The sequence below is a fragment of the Terrapene carolina genome, unplaced genomic scaffold (genome assembly GCF_002925995.2).
Source record: "Terrapene carolina triunguis isolate 2854851 unplaced genomic scaffold, T_m_triunguis-2.0 Scaffold192, whole genome shotgun sequence".
NCBI lineage: Eukaryota > Metazoa > Chordata > Testudines > Emydidae > Terrapene > Terrapene triunguis.
In genome coordinates this window covers 6908367-6925989 of record NW_020664543.1, presented here as the reverse complement: position 1 = coordinate 6925989, position 17623 = coordinate 6908367, and the positions used below count along the sequence as shown (strand labels likewise).

Sequence of the window (17623 nt, the reverse complement as noted above, 5' to 3'; positions counted from 1 at the left end):
ATGTTTTAGAAGAAGTTAAATAGTGTTGCATTAATCCTTTCATCACAAGACCATTTAATGTAGGTGAGAGTAACATTCTGTTTTGGGGTGGCAGCGTTCTGCTTGATGTGAGTTTTTAGAATTACTATAAATTAGCGTTAAAACATTTTAAACATAAATGTTAAACTTAACATTCAGTTTATAATATTCATTAAAATAGTGTCTTAAACTGCAGCCAGAAGCATAACAACTTACATAAATATACATCTTTTTATTTTAATATTCAGATTAGACAATACTATCAATTTAGTTTGTCTGTACAATTTCAGTGGTAAATATATTTTTATAAATACAGAGGTGTTTGCATTTTTATAAATACAAATACCTATATAGGATTGTCTTTTGCTGTCAACATAGCAAGACAACTTATGTTGTTTAAATCTTTTTTATGAGAATGTGGAAAGAAAAAAGAGTAAAATATTTTTTTAAAATGATCTTGATGGTTTAAGGAAAGGAAGGAAGTCCAGATGAGAGGCTTCCATATCCCTACATATCTGTGGCTTTCCTTCTGTGGCTTGCCTCCAACAGTAGTGCTCTCTTGGGATGGCCAGATTCATTCAGTGGAGGGAGGGAAGAAGGTTGAGATACCAGTGCAAGGAATTGGTGGGGGTAAAGATCAGCAAAGGTGGGAAATTAGCAAATTATGCTAATGAGTCTGATAGGATCAAAGTACTTGACTGGACAGAGAGAACTGGTGATTTTCTGAAGAATGAGAGTATGGAGATATAATGTTTATGTATAACCAAAGAGTGGTTATGGACAATGAAGATAGACAAAAAGTTGTTTTTGCCTTTGGATTGTAGATTCCATTGTACATAGAAGACATAGTAAATCTCCGTTATAGAGTACTGTCTTTGGCTTGCAAGACCCACAAAACATAGTAAAGGAATTTCAAGCAAATATATAAATGGTTTCAGAGGTAAGGTAATGGAGTGAGGGAGTTTTTAATGAGATGTTAAGGGTACAGGCAGATGTATTGCTGGGAGTGAAAAAGAAAACAACTGAATACTATTAAAAGTGTCAGACATGGAGAGGAAGTTGGAGTGGGTCATCAATGCGCACCCTATATCCCCATAGAGAATGTAGTACTACCAAAAAACAGGGTAAGGACCAAAAATACTGTCCTTGCTTTTACTTTTGGAATAGCCAATTATATATTTTTGAGTGACACAGCAGGGTCACTTGGTAAGATGTCTTACAGTATTTTAAAAGAAAAGAAAAAAATTGTTTACTCACTGAATGCCGAAGTGTTAATTCATTTATAAAGAAAACGTTGCATCTTACATTTTCTTCCGTGTGTTTGTGTTCTTTGGAGGGATCCCATAGGGATTAATTGAGCATTTATCAATAAAATATATGTCCACATTCTTGGATTGTCTTCAAAACTGTTAAATTTACTGTTACACCAACATTATATTGTGTTGGGGCTGAAACAAAGATGCGGGGTCTAGTGGTTGGAGCAGTAGTCAGAGTTGGGGAGTCAATCCAAGGGTCGGAGCCGGAGTCAGAATTGGGAGTCGAGCTAAAGGTTGTATCCAGAGTCAGAGAATCAAGCCAAGGAGTTGAAGTGTCAAGCCACGTATCAGAGCCAGATTCAGAGACTGGAGACAAGAATCAAGAACAGGACAGGATGGCAGGAACAGGTCCTGGAAGCAGGAACCAGGGGCAAGGTTGGAAAGCAGGGTTGAGGAGTCAGGCAAGAAGGCAGGGTCCAGTGTAGCAGCCCGGTAGAACCCAGTTGTGTGGACAACTTCCTCTTCGGATTTAAATAGGAAGCCCTGACCAATCAAAACTCAGTGTGTTCCTCCAGTCAGGCCCAGGGAAACCCTCCCTGTTGTAACTTCAGGTTTCGTGGTCTCTTCTGCTCAGTTGGTTAGTAGTGAGCCACTGGGTGGGAGCAGGTAGGTGACAGTCAATTGGGAACCCTGTGGACCAAGGTTCAAGACCTGTGGAATCATGATGCTCTTGATGCCTTGTGAAGATCATTCTTTTTCAGAATCAGTTCTTTGTCTGTGTAACATTTTCTCTTCACTTTTTCTTTGTTTATAAGGACATTTACACTAATGTAGTATTTTTGTTGCTGAGAAGTTCATCTCCTTCTGTTGCCTGCTTCCCATCTGAATTCATCCTCTGTTTATAACCATTGCAGTTAGTTACTGTGGAAATGATAATTTCACACTTTTCATTACTTCCATGAGGCCAAAGCATCTCTTGGCTACTACTCTTTTATAGATACAAAACTCTTCCACTGTTATATATCCACATATATGATATTGTTCTTTGGTTGTGGGTTATAGTTTTCTTTTCAATCACAGGTTTGTTAAAGTGTTGTGAATTTCTACTACAGATTTTGGATAGAAAGAATAATGAAACTGAGGTATTGAAGACCCTCTACAAAACTAAACAGAATGAAGCTGAGGAGACTATTAGGAAGCTAGAGAAGAAAGGTGATACTACGAGAGAACTTTTTTTGCTTTCTATTTTTGTGTGGTGGTACTATATACATGAATGACGAAGGGCCACATTTTACCTTTAGGTGCACATGTTCAACTCCTGTTGAATTTCAGTAGGAGTTGTGCGCATAAGTGTGCGGGCAAAGATTGGCCGTAATTTTTCATTTGACTAGGATGCTCATTTGATTCCCTTTGTGCTCCATTTTCCATACTACATTTTTCAAGAGACAGCGTGTTCTTGTTAGGTTTAGTGCTTACTGGTTTTTGAGGGGCCTAAAATACTACATAAACAGTGTTTCTTGTGATAGAAATACTTTAATATCTCAAATCCAGGGCCGTAGCAACAAAGAACGTGGCCCCCTCCGAACGGTGGCCCCCTCTGAACATATGTCCGGGCGGGGCCCCTTACAATGCAGAAACTGGAATGCGGTATTTATTTTGCCACTTTTAGGGGCCCCCTTCCTTGCGGGGCCCCCTCCAGTCGGAGGGTACGGAGGGCGCTCGCTACGCCTCTGCTCAAATCCCAATCAGAAGTAGAAAGTTTAGTGGCACATGAATTCTAAAACTAATTTAAAATAATCAGTTTGGAACCTTGTAACAAGTTCAAGATTAGTTTTATGCTCTGGGTGGAGAATTGAGCAACTTATTTATTCAGTGTATTTAGTCCAGCCCTACTTTATGGTTTATTTAAATCTTTATTTCAAGAATTTTGAAAAGTGACTAGTGATTTTGAGTGCCTCAATATTTGAGAGCCCAATGTGACACATCTTTAAGGGGCCTGATTTTCAGAGGGTAGATGCCCAGCTTCTTTTGAAAATTAGGATCTTTTCAGGTGCTTTAGTTGGGCACTCAAAATCACTAGTCACTTTTCAAAATTCTTTGAGAATTGCCTGTAAACTGCTATTGTTTTTCTGCTGTTCTGGTACATTTAAGAAAAATTGGCAGTGCATAAAATCTTGATGCAAGGTATTTAGAGTTGCAATATTTTTATATTTTCTTTAGGTTCTTAATTTTCTTATGTTACATACTTACTGAAGGTTTTACAGAATTCTGTATATTCATGTTTTCACAGAGAGAGAAAAAAAGTCACCAGGAAATATTTTATAAGTAAACAAAACCACAGTGGAAAGAGAACATCCCATATTTGTTTAAATATCCAGTTTTATGGCATGGAATTTAATGTTACATTTGTAAGGAAGTTATCACACAAACAAAATAATTTTTTAAAGCACAAAGATATCAGAAAGTGATATCAGAAAGGAAGATTGGAGTTATCTGATTGCATTTGTTGCCAATATTGGAAGAAGGCATCTCTTGAATTGGTTTATTTTCTTATTTTTTTGACAGTTCAAACCCTTGTTCGCGAGTCACAAGTTGTCAGAGAGACTAAGGAAAAGCAGATTATGGAGTTAAAGAAGTTGTGTGAGCAAAGCACAGATTCTTTGAACAATGACTGGGAGAAAAGGGTAATGGATAACAGTTTATTTGCTTTAAGTCTGAAGTTTTCATTCAATAGAAATGTAGAAAGATCAAATGTACAATTCATCATATTGATAATGATTAATTTTAAAAAATTAAAAGGGACACATGCTACTTCTGAAATTATTTTTCTGTATTCTCTGTGCTCACTTTTAGAGTAACGTTGCCAGTTTTTCTTAATATATTTTTCACCTAAAATAGATCTTTGTAAATTTGACCTACTACAAAATTTTGCCATTTTAATTTGTATCCACCACCATCACTACACCTAGTCTTCCAAAACATACGAGCAAATCCCAGTCTTTCTTTGGAGGCTATCTGCAAGCCCTGTCTTTTCCTTTTGACAAACCCATTTGCCTGGCAATACAAGGAAGGTGTCCTGTCGCATTCTTCTGGTGACAGTTTACCTGATGTGGATTTTTTATCTGTTGAACTGTTGCTGCCCACAGCCACAATGACTCTTTTGAACAGCTATTTGTGCAGTGACACTTAAATTGTTCAATAAAAGTTTTATTTACTTTTAGGCTTAAGGCATCATCAATGTGTGCTGAGACAGATGTATCACAGTACAGCTCCAGCCTTGCCACAATATTGTTGAGACAGTGTACTGTTAACCCACTGGAGAGGGAGGAAAGTCGCCCCAAAGTCAAGGTGCCTCCCTTCCCAGAGAGGATGTGGTTAATTTTATGTCTTGGCACCTGGACCTATGAGCCAAAGGCCTTGTTAGTTTTTCTTCTTGCTTTGGAAGAGAACTTGCTCATACATTTTGTTTTTCCCAATAGCAAAGAACCTGAGGCAAGAATGCTCAATGTTTTGTTTCTTACAAAAACAGTATTTTGACCCCGAGTTCATCATACTTGCTCTGCATAGACAGTTAACTAGCAAGTGCTATGCCCAAAACTGCCATTGTCATCAATGATACAAGTACACAAACAAAAATGCTATGTTAATTTTAAATCCACTAAAAACACAGGAGTGGTGTAAAGGCACCATTTACCCCATGGGGAAAAAAGTGATAGTCCAGTGTTCCAAGACAATACAATAAAGATGGATAGGTAGAATATTTTTATAGTGTATATGAAAGTTATTTCATTTTGTCCTTCTCAAGTCCTTTTTTTCCCTTTGAATAGAAGTTAACCTTTGCAAACTCACATCATTAATGTCCTTTGTTGTGTAAGGAGTCAGGTTGTTGACAGGAGACTCAGCATATTTTGCTGATGTAGTGTTGTAGAACAAACTAGAGGCTGTTTCCAGCATGATTTAGAGTCAAAAAACCATGTTGCTTCATGTAACATTTACTTTAAAAAAATGTAATCAGGTGTTCTCTGATTTTGTGCTTACTGAAAAGGCTTTTTTTTCATCTGTCCCAAATTTTTAATAAAGAAGACCTAGATAGCCATAAAATAAAGTTCTTTTTCTCCTGATAGTAAATATTGAGCCAATGATAAAATCATGTTAGTTGCTTTCATTGTGTGGAGTTCCATGCATCGTTTGGGTAAGAAGTTTTTGAGTAACTGCTACAAGGACTGTCCTATAATGGGTATCCATTAGTTTTTTTTAACTTTGGTGGTCATTTAAATATTCCTGTGTGCACTGCTTTACTGTGTTATACCCGAATTCGTGTTATATCGGGTTGCGTTATATTGGGGTAGAGATGTAATATGTTGGGCAGTATAGTGTGGTAGCTCAGACTGGCGTCACAGATAACACTCTCTAATTCAGGTAAGTGGATAGTTTTGTTTCCAGGGTCCCCAGTCTCCTACATTTTGAGACGTACTGTTAGAAGAAGGAAAGAGCAAATTATTTGTATAGTACAAAATTTACAAAGTTTGTACATTAGTAAGTGGTTCAATTTCAATATTAAAATGAATACAAGATCAACAAAATTAATGGCAAAAACTACAAATATATTTTCAATGTTCTGTAAAAGGTAAATATAAATTGGTTGGTGTATTCATATTTAAGATTCTTTCCTTTTTAGTTCTGGAGCAGTGATACAGAAAATCTTATCATGTATTAATAAGGGGGAAATGATAAGGTTTTTATTCTAAAGGTCAGAAAAGTCAGCTGTACAGTTTTATAAGTCACTGAATAGCCTGGTGATATTTTTTTTAAATATAGCTCCACAATACTGTGGCAGAAATGGAAAAGGAAAAATTTGATCTTCAGAAGAAACACACAGAAAATATCCAAGAACTGCTTGAGGACACAAATGCACGTCTTAGTAAAATGGAGACAGAGTACTTGGCACAGACAAAGGCAACTGTAAGTTTTTTATATCCAGATCATGACCATAAATATGAATTGCAATGTTCAGGTTTTGTGTGCCTGCTCATTTTTCTTAAGACATAGTGTATCAGAAAGTATTGGGAAAAAGTTCAGATAAGAATTATTTTTATTTTGTCCCTCCACAAAAATGTGCATAAAGACTGTGGGGCTGAAAAACATTTTTGACAGCCTTACACTACCACGCTACAATGCTATGACATTGCTTCATCAAAGAGATAGTAGAAGTAACACTATTTCATTTCAAATGTCTAGGCAGTTATTTTATTCAACAGAGTCAGATTAGAGATGCTTGAATCTCACTTCCCTGCTTCTTTTAACAAAAGTAAAATTGTGAATTCTAGGGTTTCTGAAAGGTGCTGGATTGGTAGCACTGGAAGCTAAAATCCAGTGCAGTGTGGACAGTTCCAATGCAAAATTCTTCAGACTTAACCATTAATGTGCCTTTGATCTGGAGGGGGGATAATCTTTAGGAATGAAGATGATTCAGTCTCCATCTTTATTTAGTCCTTGGTTTATCTTCTGAGACTAATAACAACTGTATTTTTTGTGATGGAGGTTGTTAATTGAAGTTACTCATTGATAAGGAATGTGACTGAGAGCGCCCTTTCATTACAGTAGGCAACCAACTTTCTTTTCTTTAACTGGAAAAAAAGACTGAGTACATACTGTAAATGCTTTATGAAAATGTTTCCTATTATTAATTTTACTTTCTCACCATTCCTCCTTCTATCTACTACTTCTCCCTATTCATGAAGCTGAACTTTTCCCCTTATTTTCCAGTTCTATTGGTTTACGCCCAAATAAGGTGGTTGACACTTTGTCTATGAAAGTCTTGAGAGTTATCATTTTGCTCAGCTACTCCTGTTGTCATATAAGCATAACCATAATCTGTTGTTGTTGTTGTTTGATAATGCTTAATGTTTCCAAGTCATTTTATTAGTGCTTTATGTCAGGGATTTTGTGTGTGTGGTCCTTAAGAGTGTTTTTAAGAATTACTCCACTAGAACAAACAAATGAAAAGCTTCCATTTTGACATTACCTATTTTTTTCAGTTAGCATAATGAGTCCATATAATGCAGAGAGTATAGAAATAGCAGGATCCTTTTTCAGGATACATCTTTTAAGGGTAGGTATTCCAGAAGTCATCACACATCTCCCTGTAATTGCTCATCTTTAGATCCACCATCCACCATCACAGTTATAATCTTTTCAGTGTAAAGCCTGGGCGAAACTCACTGAAATCCATTAATGCAGCTACCTCATGAATACGCTAAGAGATGTAAGTGGGTACTTCTAAGGGCATGTCTACACTACAAAGTTAAGTTGACTTAATTTAAGTCGACATTCAGCCGCTGCAGTAATTAAGTCAGTTGGGTGTGTCCACACCCCACACATTGTGTTGGTGGAGTGCATCCTCATTAGTGGTGCTTGCATTGATGCCCAGAGCATTACACTGTAGGTAGCTATTCCACAGTTCAACTAGCCACATGGGGTTTTGGGATGGGTTTGCAATGCCGCATGAGACCAAAACATTGTCATGGGGAGAGGATGGGACCATGGCTTCAACCTCCCATGATGCAGTTTCCTCCCTTCCTCTCTCCCATGATATCAATGGCAAACAACCCATGTTTTTTCACGCCTTTTTTTGAAAGTCTGGCTTAGGCACATGTATGTCATAGCCTGAGAAGCATGGACCTCGCTCAGCTGTGCACTCTTGTGAGCATTACAAACACCTCACGCTTTAACCCGCAGAGCCGAGACAGGAGCTGCTGCACAGAACATTGAGATGTTATTCAAGCAGCCCTGATGCAAGCCATAGAACAAAACAGTGCCCGGTTGCTGCTGACAGCCACGCAGCAGCTGAACATGGTGAAGCACCATTTCTGGTCCCAGGAAACAAGCACTGACTGGTGCGATCTCATGGTTAGGCAGCTATGGGATAATGAGCAGTGGCTGCTGAACTTTCGAATGCGGAAGGGCACTTTCCAGGAACTTGGTGCAGTGCTTTCCCCAGCCCTGAAGCACAGCAGCACTAAAATGAGACCTGCTCTAACAGTGGAGAAGCAACGTTCAGGACATAGTGGATGGTTTTGCTGCGATGGGGTGCCCTCACTGCAGTGGGACAATAGATGGCACGCATATCCCTATCTTGGCACCAGACCACCTTGCCAAAGAGTACATAAACCGAAAGGGATGTTTTTCAGTGGTGTTGCAAGCACTGGTGAATCACAGTGGGCCTTTCACTGACATCAACATGGCATGGTCAGGAAAGGTGCATGATGAACACATTTTTAGGAACATAGATCTGTTCAGAAAGCTGCAATCAGGGACTTTATTTCCCGATTGCAAAATAACCATTGATGATGTTAAAATGCCAATAGTGATGCTGGGAGATCCAGCCTGCCTCTTGCTCCCATGGCTCATGAAGCCGTACACCAGCCACCTGGACAGCAGTAAGGAGCGGTTCAACAATAGGCCGAGCAAGTACAGAATGGTGGGGGAATATGACTTTGGACATTTAAAGGGTCACTGACACAGTTTGCTTACTAGACCTGGAAGCAATATCCCCATTGCTATCACTGCCTGCTGTGTGCTCCCATAATAACTATGAGGCAAAGGGAGAGAAGTTTCTGCATGGGTGGGGCGTGGAAGTGGATAGGCTGGCAGCTAATTTTGAGTTGCCAGATACCAGGGCAATAAGAAGAGCCCAGCAAGGAGCCCTGCATCTCCGGGAGGCTTTGAAACCCGTTCCAGTAATGAGCCACAGTAATGTTTGCTGCTTATCTGCGTTGTGCCTTCCCATACCATCCCCTCCATTGCATCAGTTTTCCTGTACCTCCCTGCTCCCCTCCCCCAACCTGAATGCTAGGAATAAATAAAGAGTATTTCATTCTTGAAAATTTGGCTTTTATTGCAGAAACCTAAAAAAACGTAAAGAACAGGAAAATAATTTAACCTTGGGCAAACAGAGTGATAAAATTGGGAGGGGAGAAACCAGGTCAGCTTGTCTGTGAAAGCACAGAAGTCTTGCCCATCAAAGGTCTTTGAATGGCCACCTTTTGTTCTTAGTACCCTCCCCCACCGCTTCCTGGAACGTTTGAGGGAGGGGGATTGGGACCAGGTTAATATTTGCAGGCCATTGTGCAGAGGTAGTGTAGCCTCAAGCTGTTATTCTTGTAGCTCAACCAGACGCCTCAACATGTCTGGTCCTTCATAATCCACAGCATCTCATCCTGTGTGGCACGCTCATGCTCCTGGGATGCTCTCAATATCCAGTTTTTCAGACCATTAAATCCTGTAGGCTCTGAGCTCTGTATCAGCTGTCCTGGAGGCGTTCGTTACCTCATTGAACATGTCATCATGCATTCTCCTTTTCCATCTTCTAATCTGGGAAAGCCTTTCCGCTGGTGTGGAGGATGTTCTGAAGGCTTGGAAAGTATGGCCCAGTGGTATGGGCGATGAGTCTTGTGCTGCAACAACTTGTGGGAACCCTTGTTGGGAGTGCAGGTGGACAATTCCATCTCCTCTCAGCAACATAGATGTTGCTTTGAGACCAGGGACCAACGTTAAGCCTCCCAAATTGTGGTCTTTGTCCAAGGCGGCTCTTGGGGGTGGGGGTTATGGCTACAAGAGAACACAGGAAGCCCACCCCTCTTTCCATTAATGCTGCTGGTAGCAGTCACCCTAGGCTTTCAGATTCCAAGATCAACGCCTGTTCCTGCCACCCGAACCACTGGCATGTTAGGGAAACTGTGGTTGAGGGGCCCGGAAATCACCATGGTTGGGGGATCACATGCTCTATCGTTTGCGGTACAAGCACTTGTAATGGAAACATCCCCCGTCTTCCCAGGTGACCCTATGTGTAATGGAGGAGGCAAGGGAGCAGATGCTGCAACCATGTGGGTACAGACCTGGTCCTTATGCTGCTATGTTGTGTACTGCACTGATGCCAGCAGATTTAATACTGGAGTGGCATGGGAAAGTGTTCTACTGTGCTGGAAGAAATAAGGCAGTCCTCCCCAGAAACCTTCTGCAAAGGATTGCTGAGTACCTCCATGAAAAAGTGTCCTGGAGATCTCCGTGGAGGATTCCAAGACCATCCCTGTCACATATCAGGGGGCGCCTTCTGCGTAGCTGGAATGGCCACTGGGAAGCAGATACCTACTGCACTTGACTTTTTCTTCATATTAAACATAAAATATAAGAGCATGTAACCCCTATAGTTTGATTGGAATTCAGAAGCAGAATGTTGGTCAGAGAATGTGAAACCAGGACAAGAGAGTCAAACAGGAACTTCCTGAATGGCCCTACCACTAGGTGCTGAAATAGTCACTAGCCTCCCTGCCCCTTCTAAAGCATTTATCCAGTATCATATAAGGCTTATTTTCAATGTCCTGCTGTTTACAAACCGAGTCATCTTCCTAACGTTCATGCTTGGAAACTCCCATAGACAAACATTTCTAGGAAACTTGAGAATATCTTTCTTCCGCTAGCATATCCCTTGCACCCTTCTCAGCTAAACAACACATTAAAGGATATACTGATGAGCCCTCAGTTTTCACTTCTTGGGAATAGCTCTGTCATTTTTCCTGGTGACATGGAGTTGAACTCCTTCAAATCAGTGAGTTTTTGAAAAGACTATTTCATCCAGTTCCCACTCTGTGCCATCCTCTTTAAAATTCCATTCTCTCATCCATTTATATTGTTCCTACTCAGTCACCTGGATCGGCAATGTCTATGGAAACTTGTAAAAACATGAATATAGAAAAGTTATAGCTAAGAGCAATTTGCTTGGCTTTCAAGGCTTTCCTTCCTCACCTAATGGAAAAGTGGTCCAAGTGTTGATGGACAGTACCACTGTGACACGTTGCATTTCATCAACAAGGTGGGGGATGTGGTTTGTCTTATCCGGAAGCAATTTAACTTCTGAAGAAGCTTGCCACATTTATTGCTGTCCATCATCCAGGGGAGGACAGTGTCTTGGCAGTTAATCTAAGCAGGAATTTATGTCCAACACAAATGGCAACTGAATTGTACAGTACTTCAAACGGTTTTATACAGGTCCATATTTGTATTGAAAGAGAATGCCAACAGTGACTCCTCACTTCTGGTCCAGAGGAGGAAGAACTTTTATTTTTCTCATTAGACTTGTACACCACTTAAAAGGAAAAGTCTATCCAGTAGCTCTAGGAGGTGCTCTTGACATTACTCAAATGTATATACAAAAAAAGACATCCACCTGACAATGTTTTTTTACTAGACTTGATTTTTGAGGTTTCTCTTTTCATTTCTTGCAATACTCTTCCTTCCAAGGATAATCAGGAAGATGAAATGGGAAAGAGTTTGGATTTTATTAACAGCTTTGAAGAGGGGCATATCAGCGTTGGTACTTGCACTTCTTAGTCCTGGCAGCTGACTCCCCAATTCAACTCCCTTCTCTTCCCACCTCCTGCTTGTCACACACCAGGTACTTTAACTGGGTCCAGTATAGGGTTACAGGGCTTCCACCATCTAACTAATAACTCTCGTATCCTCTTTCCGCAAACAAGGTAGAGGATCCCAGAGGGGGACCTCGGTCTGTGAAGACTTGAGGTCTCCTTTTCTCGCAGAGACACAAGATTCACCAGCGAAATGGGAGCTGACCCTTTTAGCCTTTCTCCACATTGGAGATGGGCTGCAAGTTGTGACATATCTAAAATTTCTTCTTATAAATTCTTAATATTAAATTCCAAAGTCCTACTCCTTTTAACTGTGCCTCTATGATGCTGTGAGGAAGGCAAAAAGGCCCACCAAGCCTCTGCCAATTTGGTCCAATGGGAAAAAGTTCCTCCTGATCACAGAACAGGCAATCAGTGAGACCCACAGCATCCTGAAAATATGGCTTCTAAACTATGACAACAGGGAGGAAGGGTAGGGTAGGGCAGCTAAAGGGGGAAAGAAGCCTCAAAAGACCAAGAAAGGGTTTAAAGTGAGGGCCAATCAGCTCCTGGCTGACCAATGAGAGGTGGAGAGCTCATAGAATCATAGAAGATTAGGGTTGGAAGATACCTCAGGAGGTCATCTAGTCCAACCCCCGGCTCAAAGCAGGACCAATCCCAACTAAATCATGCCAGTTGGGCCTTAAAAACTTCCAAGGATGGAGATTCCACCACCTCCCTAGGTAACCCATTCCAGTGCTTTACCACCCTCCTAGTGAAATAGTTTTTCCTAATATCCAACCTAGACCTCCTCCACTGCAACTTGAGACCATTGCTCCTTGTTCTGTCATCTGCCACCACTGAGAACAGCCTAGCTCCATCCTTTTTGGAACCCCGCCTTCAGGTAGTTGACGGTTATCAAATCCCTCCTCTCTCATCTCTTCTGCAGACTAAATATGTCCAGTTCCCTCATCCTCTCCTCATAAATCATGTGCCCCAGCTCCCTAATAATTTTAGTTGCCCTCCACTGGACTCTCTCCAATTTGTACACATCCTTACTGTAGTGGGGGGCCCAAAACTCGATGCAGTACCCCAAATGTGGCCTCACCAGTGCTGAATAGAGGGGAATAATCACTTCCCTCAATCTGCTGGCAGTGCTCCTACTAATGCAGCCCAATATGCCTTCTTGGCAACAAGGGCACATTGCTGACTCATAGCCAGCTTCTCATCCACTGTAATCCCCAGGTCCTTTTCTGCCGAACTGCCGCTTAGCCAGTCGAACCCCAGCCTATAGTATTGAATGGGACCCTATCCCTATCCTCCAGCGTATCTACCTCTCCCCGCAGCTTAGTGTCATCTGCGAACTTGCTGAGGGTGCAATCCATCCCATCATCCAGAGCATTAATGAAGATGTTGAACAAAACCGGCCCCAGGACCGACCCCTGGGGCACTCCGCTTGATACCGGCTGCCAACTAGACATCAAGCCGTTAATCACTACCCATTGAGCCCGACTATCTAGCCAGCTTTCTATCCACTTTATAGTCCATTCATCCAATCCATACTACTTTAAACTTGCTGGCAAGAATACTGTGGGAGACTATATCAAAAGCTTTGCTAAAGTCAAGGTATATTACGTTCACTGCTTTCCCCTCATCCACAGAGCCCGTTATCTCATCATAGAAGGCAATCAGGTTGGTCAGGCATGACTTGCCCTTGTTGAATCCATGTTGACTGTTCCTGATCACCTTCCTCTCCTCCAAGTGCTTCAAAATGGATTCCTTGAAGACCTGCTCCATGATTTTTCCAGGGACTGAGGTGAGGCTGACTGGTCTGTACTTCCCCGGATTCTCCTTCCTCCCTTTTTTAAAGATGGGCACTATATTTGCCTTTTTCCAGTCACCTGGGACCTCCCCCGATTGCCACGAGTTTTCAGAGATAATGGCTCTGCAATCAGATCCGCCAACTCCCTGAGGACCCTCGGATGCATTAGATCCAGACCCATGGACTTGTGCATGTCCAGCTTTTCTAAATAGTCCTTAACCTGTTCTTTCACCACTGAGGGCTGCTCACCTCCTCCCCATACTGTGCTGGCCAGTGCAGCAGTCTGGGAGCTAATCTTATCTGTGAAGACCGAGGCAAAAAAGGCATTGAGTACTTCAGCTTTATTCACATCATCTGTCATTAGGTTGCCTCCCCCACTCAGTAAGGTGGAGAGTGCCAGCCTTGCACTGTGCTTCTACCCCTTCTTTCCTGGTTGTCAATATCTCTGCACGGTCAGATATGTGTGTGTGTGTGTGTGTCGGGGAGGAGGTAATCCTTGGCTACACGCCAGCCACATTGTGCTGGTCCACCATCTCAAATGGCCCAAATAGCTGGTTTAGCTGGTGGTCTGGGAGAATCTCTCTTTGGAGTACTGTACATACTATTACTTAATCCTCTGAAGTGGAGCTCTGTACAGGCAATATACAATGAAAGAGGCGGCTTCTTTAGAGCCTTTGGTTATAGATTTTGAATATGTAGAAGGAACTATACATTTGGGGTGGTAGTTTTTATAACCATGCCTCAAATGTTCAGCTCCATGGGGGAGCATGTGTGTGGAAGCAACAGTTGCTGCTTTTGAGAGGGTACTCATTTTGTCATTAAGGATAGTGCCCACCCAGAAGTGTGGAATTATACAGGCAGTGTATTAGAAGACCAGCAGTTACTGGGGGTAACCTTTCTTTGCTCAGTCTAGCAGTGATAGACAATCCTCCAAGGAAAGAAGCAGTAGGCAACTAACCTTCACCTAGATGTGTTCTAACACACTTGGAGAAGAAAAGAGTTCATTCTGAATTCCATATAAATTCTTACAAACCTCAAGGGAACTCCCTGTGTATCATTAAAATACTAAAAGGCAGATAATTTGTAAGTCAGTTGTGAACTGTATTTACTATACACTGTATACACAGTTTATAAAGTAAATATTTGTTAGCAAAAATCAACAAGTCCCTTTCAAAGAGGTATCTTGTACTTTTGTCATCAAGATGAGACATTAAAGAAAAGCGATAGTTTGAATAAGATAAAGGGCAACGTCAAACAAACTTTATTCTGTCATTAATGAATGTTGAATTGAAAAATTAGCATTCAGACCTTGTCATAGGCAACAGTAAATACGGAGAAAAATGGACACAGTCTGTCAGCAGGATTGAATTTAAGAACCATCAAAAGCAGACAGATCTTGCTGAGCAGCTCCTGATTTAATAATTAAACAAGGTAGAGTTCAAGGCATGGCTTAAGATGAAAGACTAGACTGTCACTGAAAATTAGTTTCTCTTTTTTTGTTGTTTTAGATTTTTTTTCATTTTTCATGGCGTTTCATACTGTCAGGAGTGCCATTTATTGTGAACAAGTGAATTGGCTGAATGATATAACTCTTGTCAATGTTATAATACAAGTGTTTCCCCCACTAAAACAAACATTTATTTATTGGAAAAATATATATACTTTAGTGCAGATAGCAATGGTTATGAAGTATGTGTGTGATTTAGCATCAATAATTATAAAACACTGAAGCAAGAATGACTTACTAGTTATGGAAACATTTTATGAAAATTTATGAAAGCTTTATGAAAAGGGGTTTTGGGCATTAGTTTTATTACATAAGTAGCCATCTCTCCCTGTCTCTCATATATTTTCAGCCATCTCTGCCATAGACCTTACTTTACCATTATCCATAGCAGTTGTCCTGTGGTAAGTGTATATGTAGGAGGATATTTGGGAAAAAGAAAGGACTGGGAATGTGTGCATACCATGCAAGTGATTAATTGCAAGATGAGTTAATGGTCTAAATCATCAAAGTCAGCAGAGTCATTCTGGACTTACATCTGTGCAACTCAGAGAAGAATATTTGGGGGTGGGGTTTGGGGTATGTAATATTGCTGAGTCAGCCAACTTGAGGTCCTGAAGAGTGATGTCTTCTCCTAGAAGCTGAATCTCACTTGTGTAATCCAACCAGCCACTTCAAAGAGTTGAAAGCATAGTGTTGCTCCTTAAATTATTTCCCCTCCAGAACACTCATGCTGTATATTTTACAAGACTATGACTATTTATGGTAAAAGGCCCTTAATAGTTACATCTCATAATTTGTGATATTCCGTAGTAAGAAATATGCTGTGCTGCTAAAAGGCATCTTCACCTCCTAACATTTTAAATAATATTTTGGGTGAATATTGATGCTTAATCTTGACTGAGTTTTTTTTATTTATTTTTGTTAAGATACAGAGGAACTCACAGTCCCTACCCTGAGGAGTTTACAGTGTAAATTAAATGGATAATTCAAAATGCATTGAGAGACCCAGAGGAAGGCACTGATTTAGCGCTTTTGTGTCTTCTTTTTAAACATTTGGGTGATAGTGTTTTCCACTGACATGGGTTAGTGTTTGTCATATTAAAAATGTTTTGGGAGGGACATGTTTCATAAGTGAAAATGCAAGAAGAGGGAATTCCTTATGGGTGGCTGACAGTAATTTCAAATTATAAATCTGTAGAAAAAACTCCTAAGGAGGGCCAAAACAAGTTAATAGTTTTGGAAGATCCTTGATGACTCTTGTTTGTAAATTGAGAGTGAAATCCGCCCATAGGGTATAATATGTATACCCGCTGTGGTTAGATTAGTGCACAAATCTAGATTGCGAAAGCATTCACAATTGATTGGACAGAGTTTAATATAGCCTTATGCTTAAAGGGCCAAATTCTGAGCTCAGATGTAGCTGCTTCTTTGACAACTGTTTTAGATCCTGATCTTGGATTAGACTCCCTATGAACAGCCTCTAGATGCAAAATCCATGTAGCCCAGAAGGTCTAGTGACCCATACGGTACAGTGCACATTTCAAGAGGAGTATCTAACAGCTGCTGGATTATGGGGGGAATGCCCACAGTACATTGAACAGCCTATCAGCCCCAGTAGAGGATTCAGGGATATTCTTAAATATGCTCTTCATTAAGGAGCATACTGACCAAAATACTGACTGGATGAAGGATGGCCCCTCTTATTAATACTACATGTACATAATAAAAATGCCAACTGTTTTAATGCTATTTATAAAAGATATTACCCTGATTTGAAACTACTACCGTATCTTGTTCTAAAATTTACAACCATCAATGCAGATTTTCCATATTAACGTAACACAGTTTCATTGCATGCTACAAGCTTTTTAGGGGATTGGCTTTGTTGTGCCCCAATTGACAGCTTACGTTATCTTTGAAGGCACTGTTCTCATTGGCAATTAAGTTGATAACTTTTTTTCTTGCCAAATTTCCCCCAGCTGGCAAAGTGGGATATTCTCCTTATTTTATCATATGGTTCAATCTATTGGGTACAGGATGTCTGAAAGCTGCTGTTTGTCAAAAACAAGATAGTAATCTCCACTAGCTACATGACAAATCCTGTAACTTAAAAGTAAAATATACTTGACTTTCTTTGTTGTCTAAACAAACCAGACTCTGCAGCTGGCTTTGCATTGATGGAAAGAGTCTCTTTTAAAATGCAACACAAGTGTATGGTTAAGTTTGGTGTGTTTGAGAAAATATTTTAGACTGTTTTGCAAAGCTTGAGTAATGCTATTCTGATTGCATGAGTGTGTCAGAAATGTCTCCAGGCACATTTAAATATACTACAAAACTTGAATGGAGTTGACAGATGTTTGAGTTTTTACTTTCCTTTAACAGAGGGTGAAAATATTCTTCCACTTCCTCTCCCTTCCCCCACCTCCAAACCTTTGTTAATATAAAAATAACTTTGATTTGAACATCCTGAAAAGGCAGCTGTGTCTTATTTTCCCACCTCTGCCTTCTCAGGAATTCTATTCTCATTTCCTTATACACTAAGATTACTTTAGGAAAGAATGGAGAAGAGAAAAAGTATATATTCTTTGGAATTCTCAGATATTTTTATTTTAAATGC

General features: G+C 40.4%; 1 protein-coding gene across 1 annotated transcript in view; it reads left to right on the top strand.

The window, feature by feature from the left end:
* The window catches only part of CEP112 (centrosomal protein 112), a 297346-nt gene that overhangs the window by 67425 nt on the left and 212298 nt on the right, over window positions 1–17623 (top strand). The window contains exons 10-12 of the mRNA XM_029912219.1: window positions 2387–2486; window positions 3840–3958; window positions 6093–6236. Coding sequence (XP_029768079.1) covers window positions 2387–2486; window positions 3840–3958; window positions 6093–6236 — 363 coding nt within the window. The remainder of the gene's footprint in view (window positions 1–2386; window positions 2487–3839; window positions 3959–6092; window positions 6237–17623) is intronic.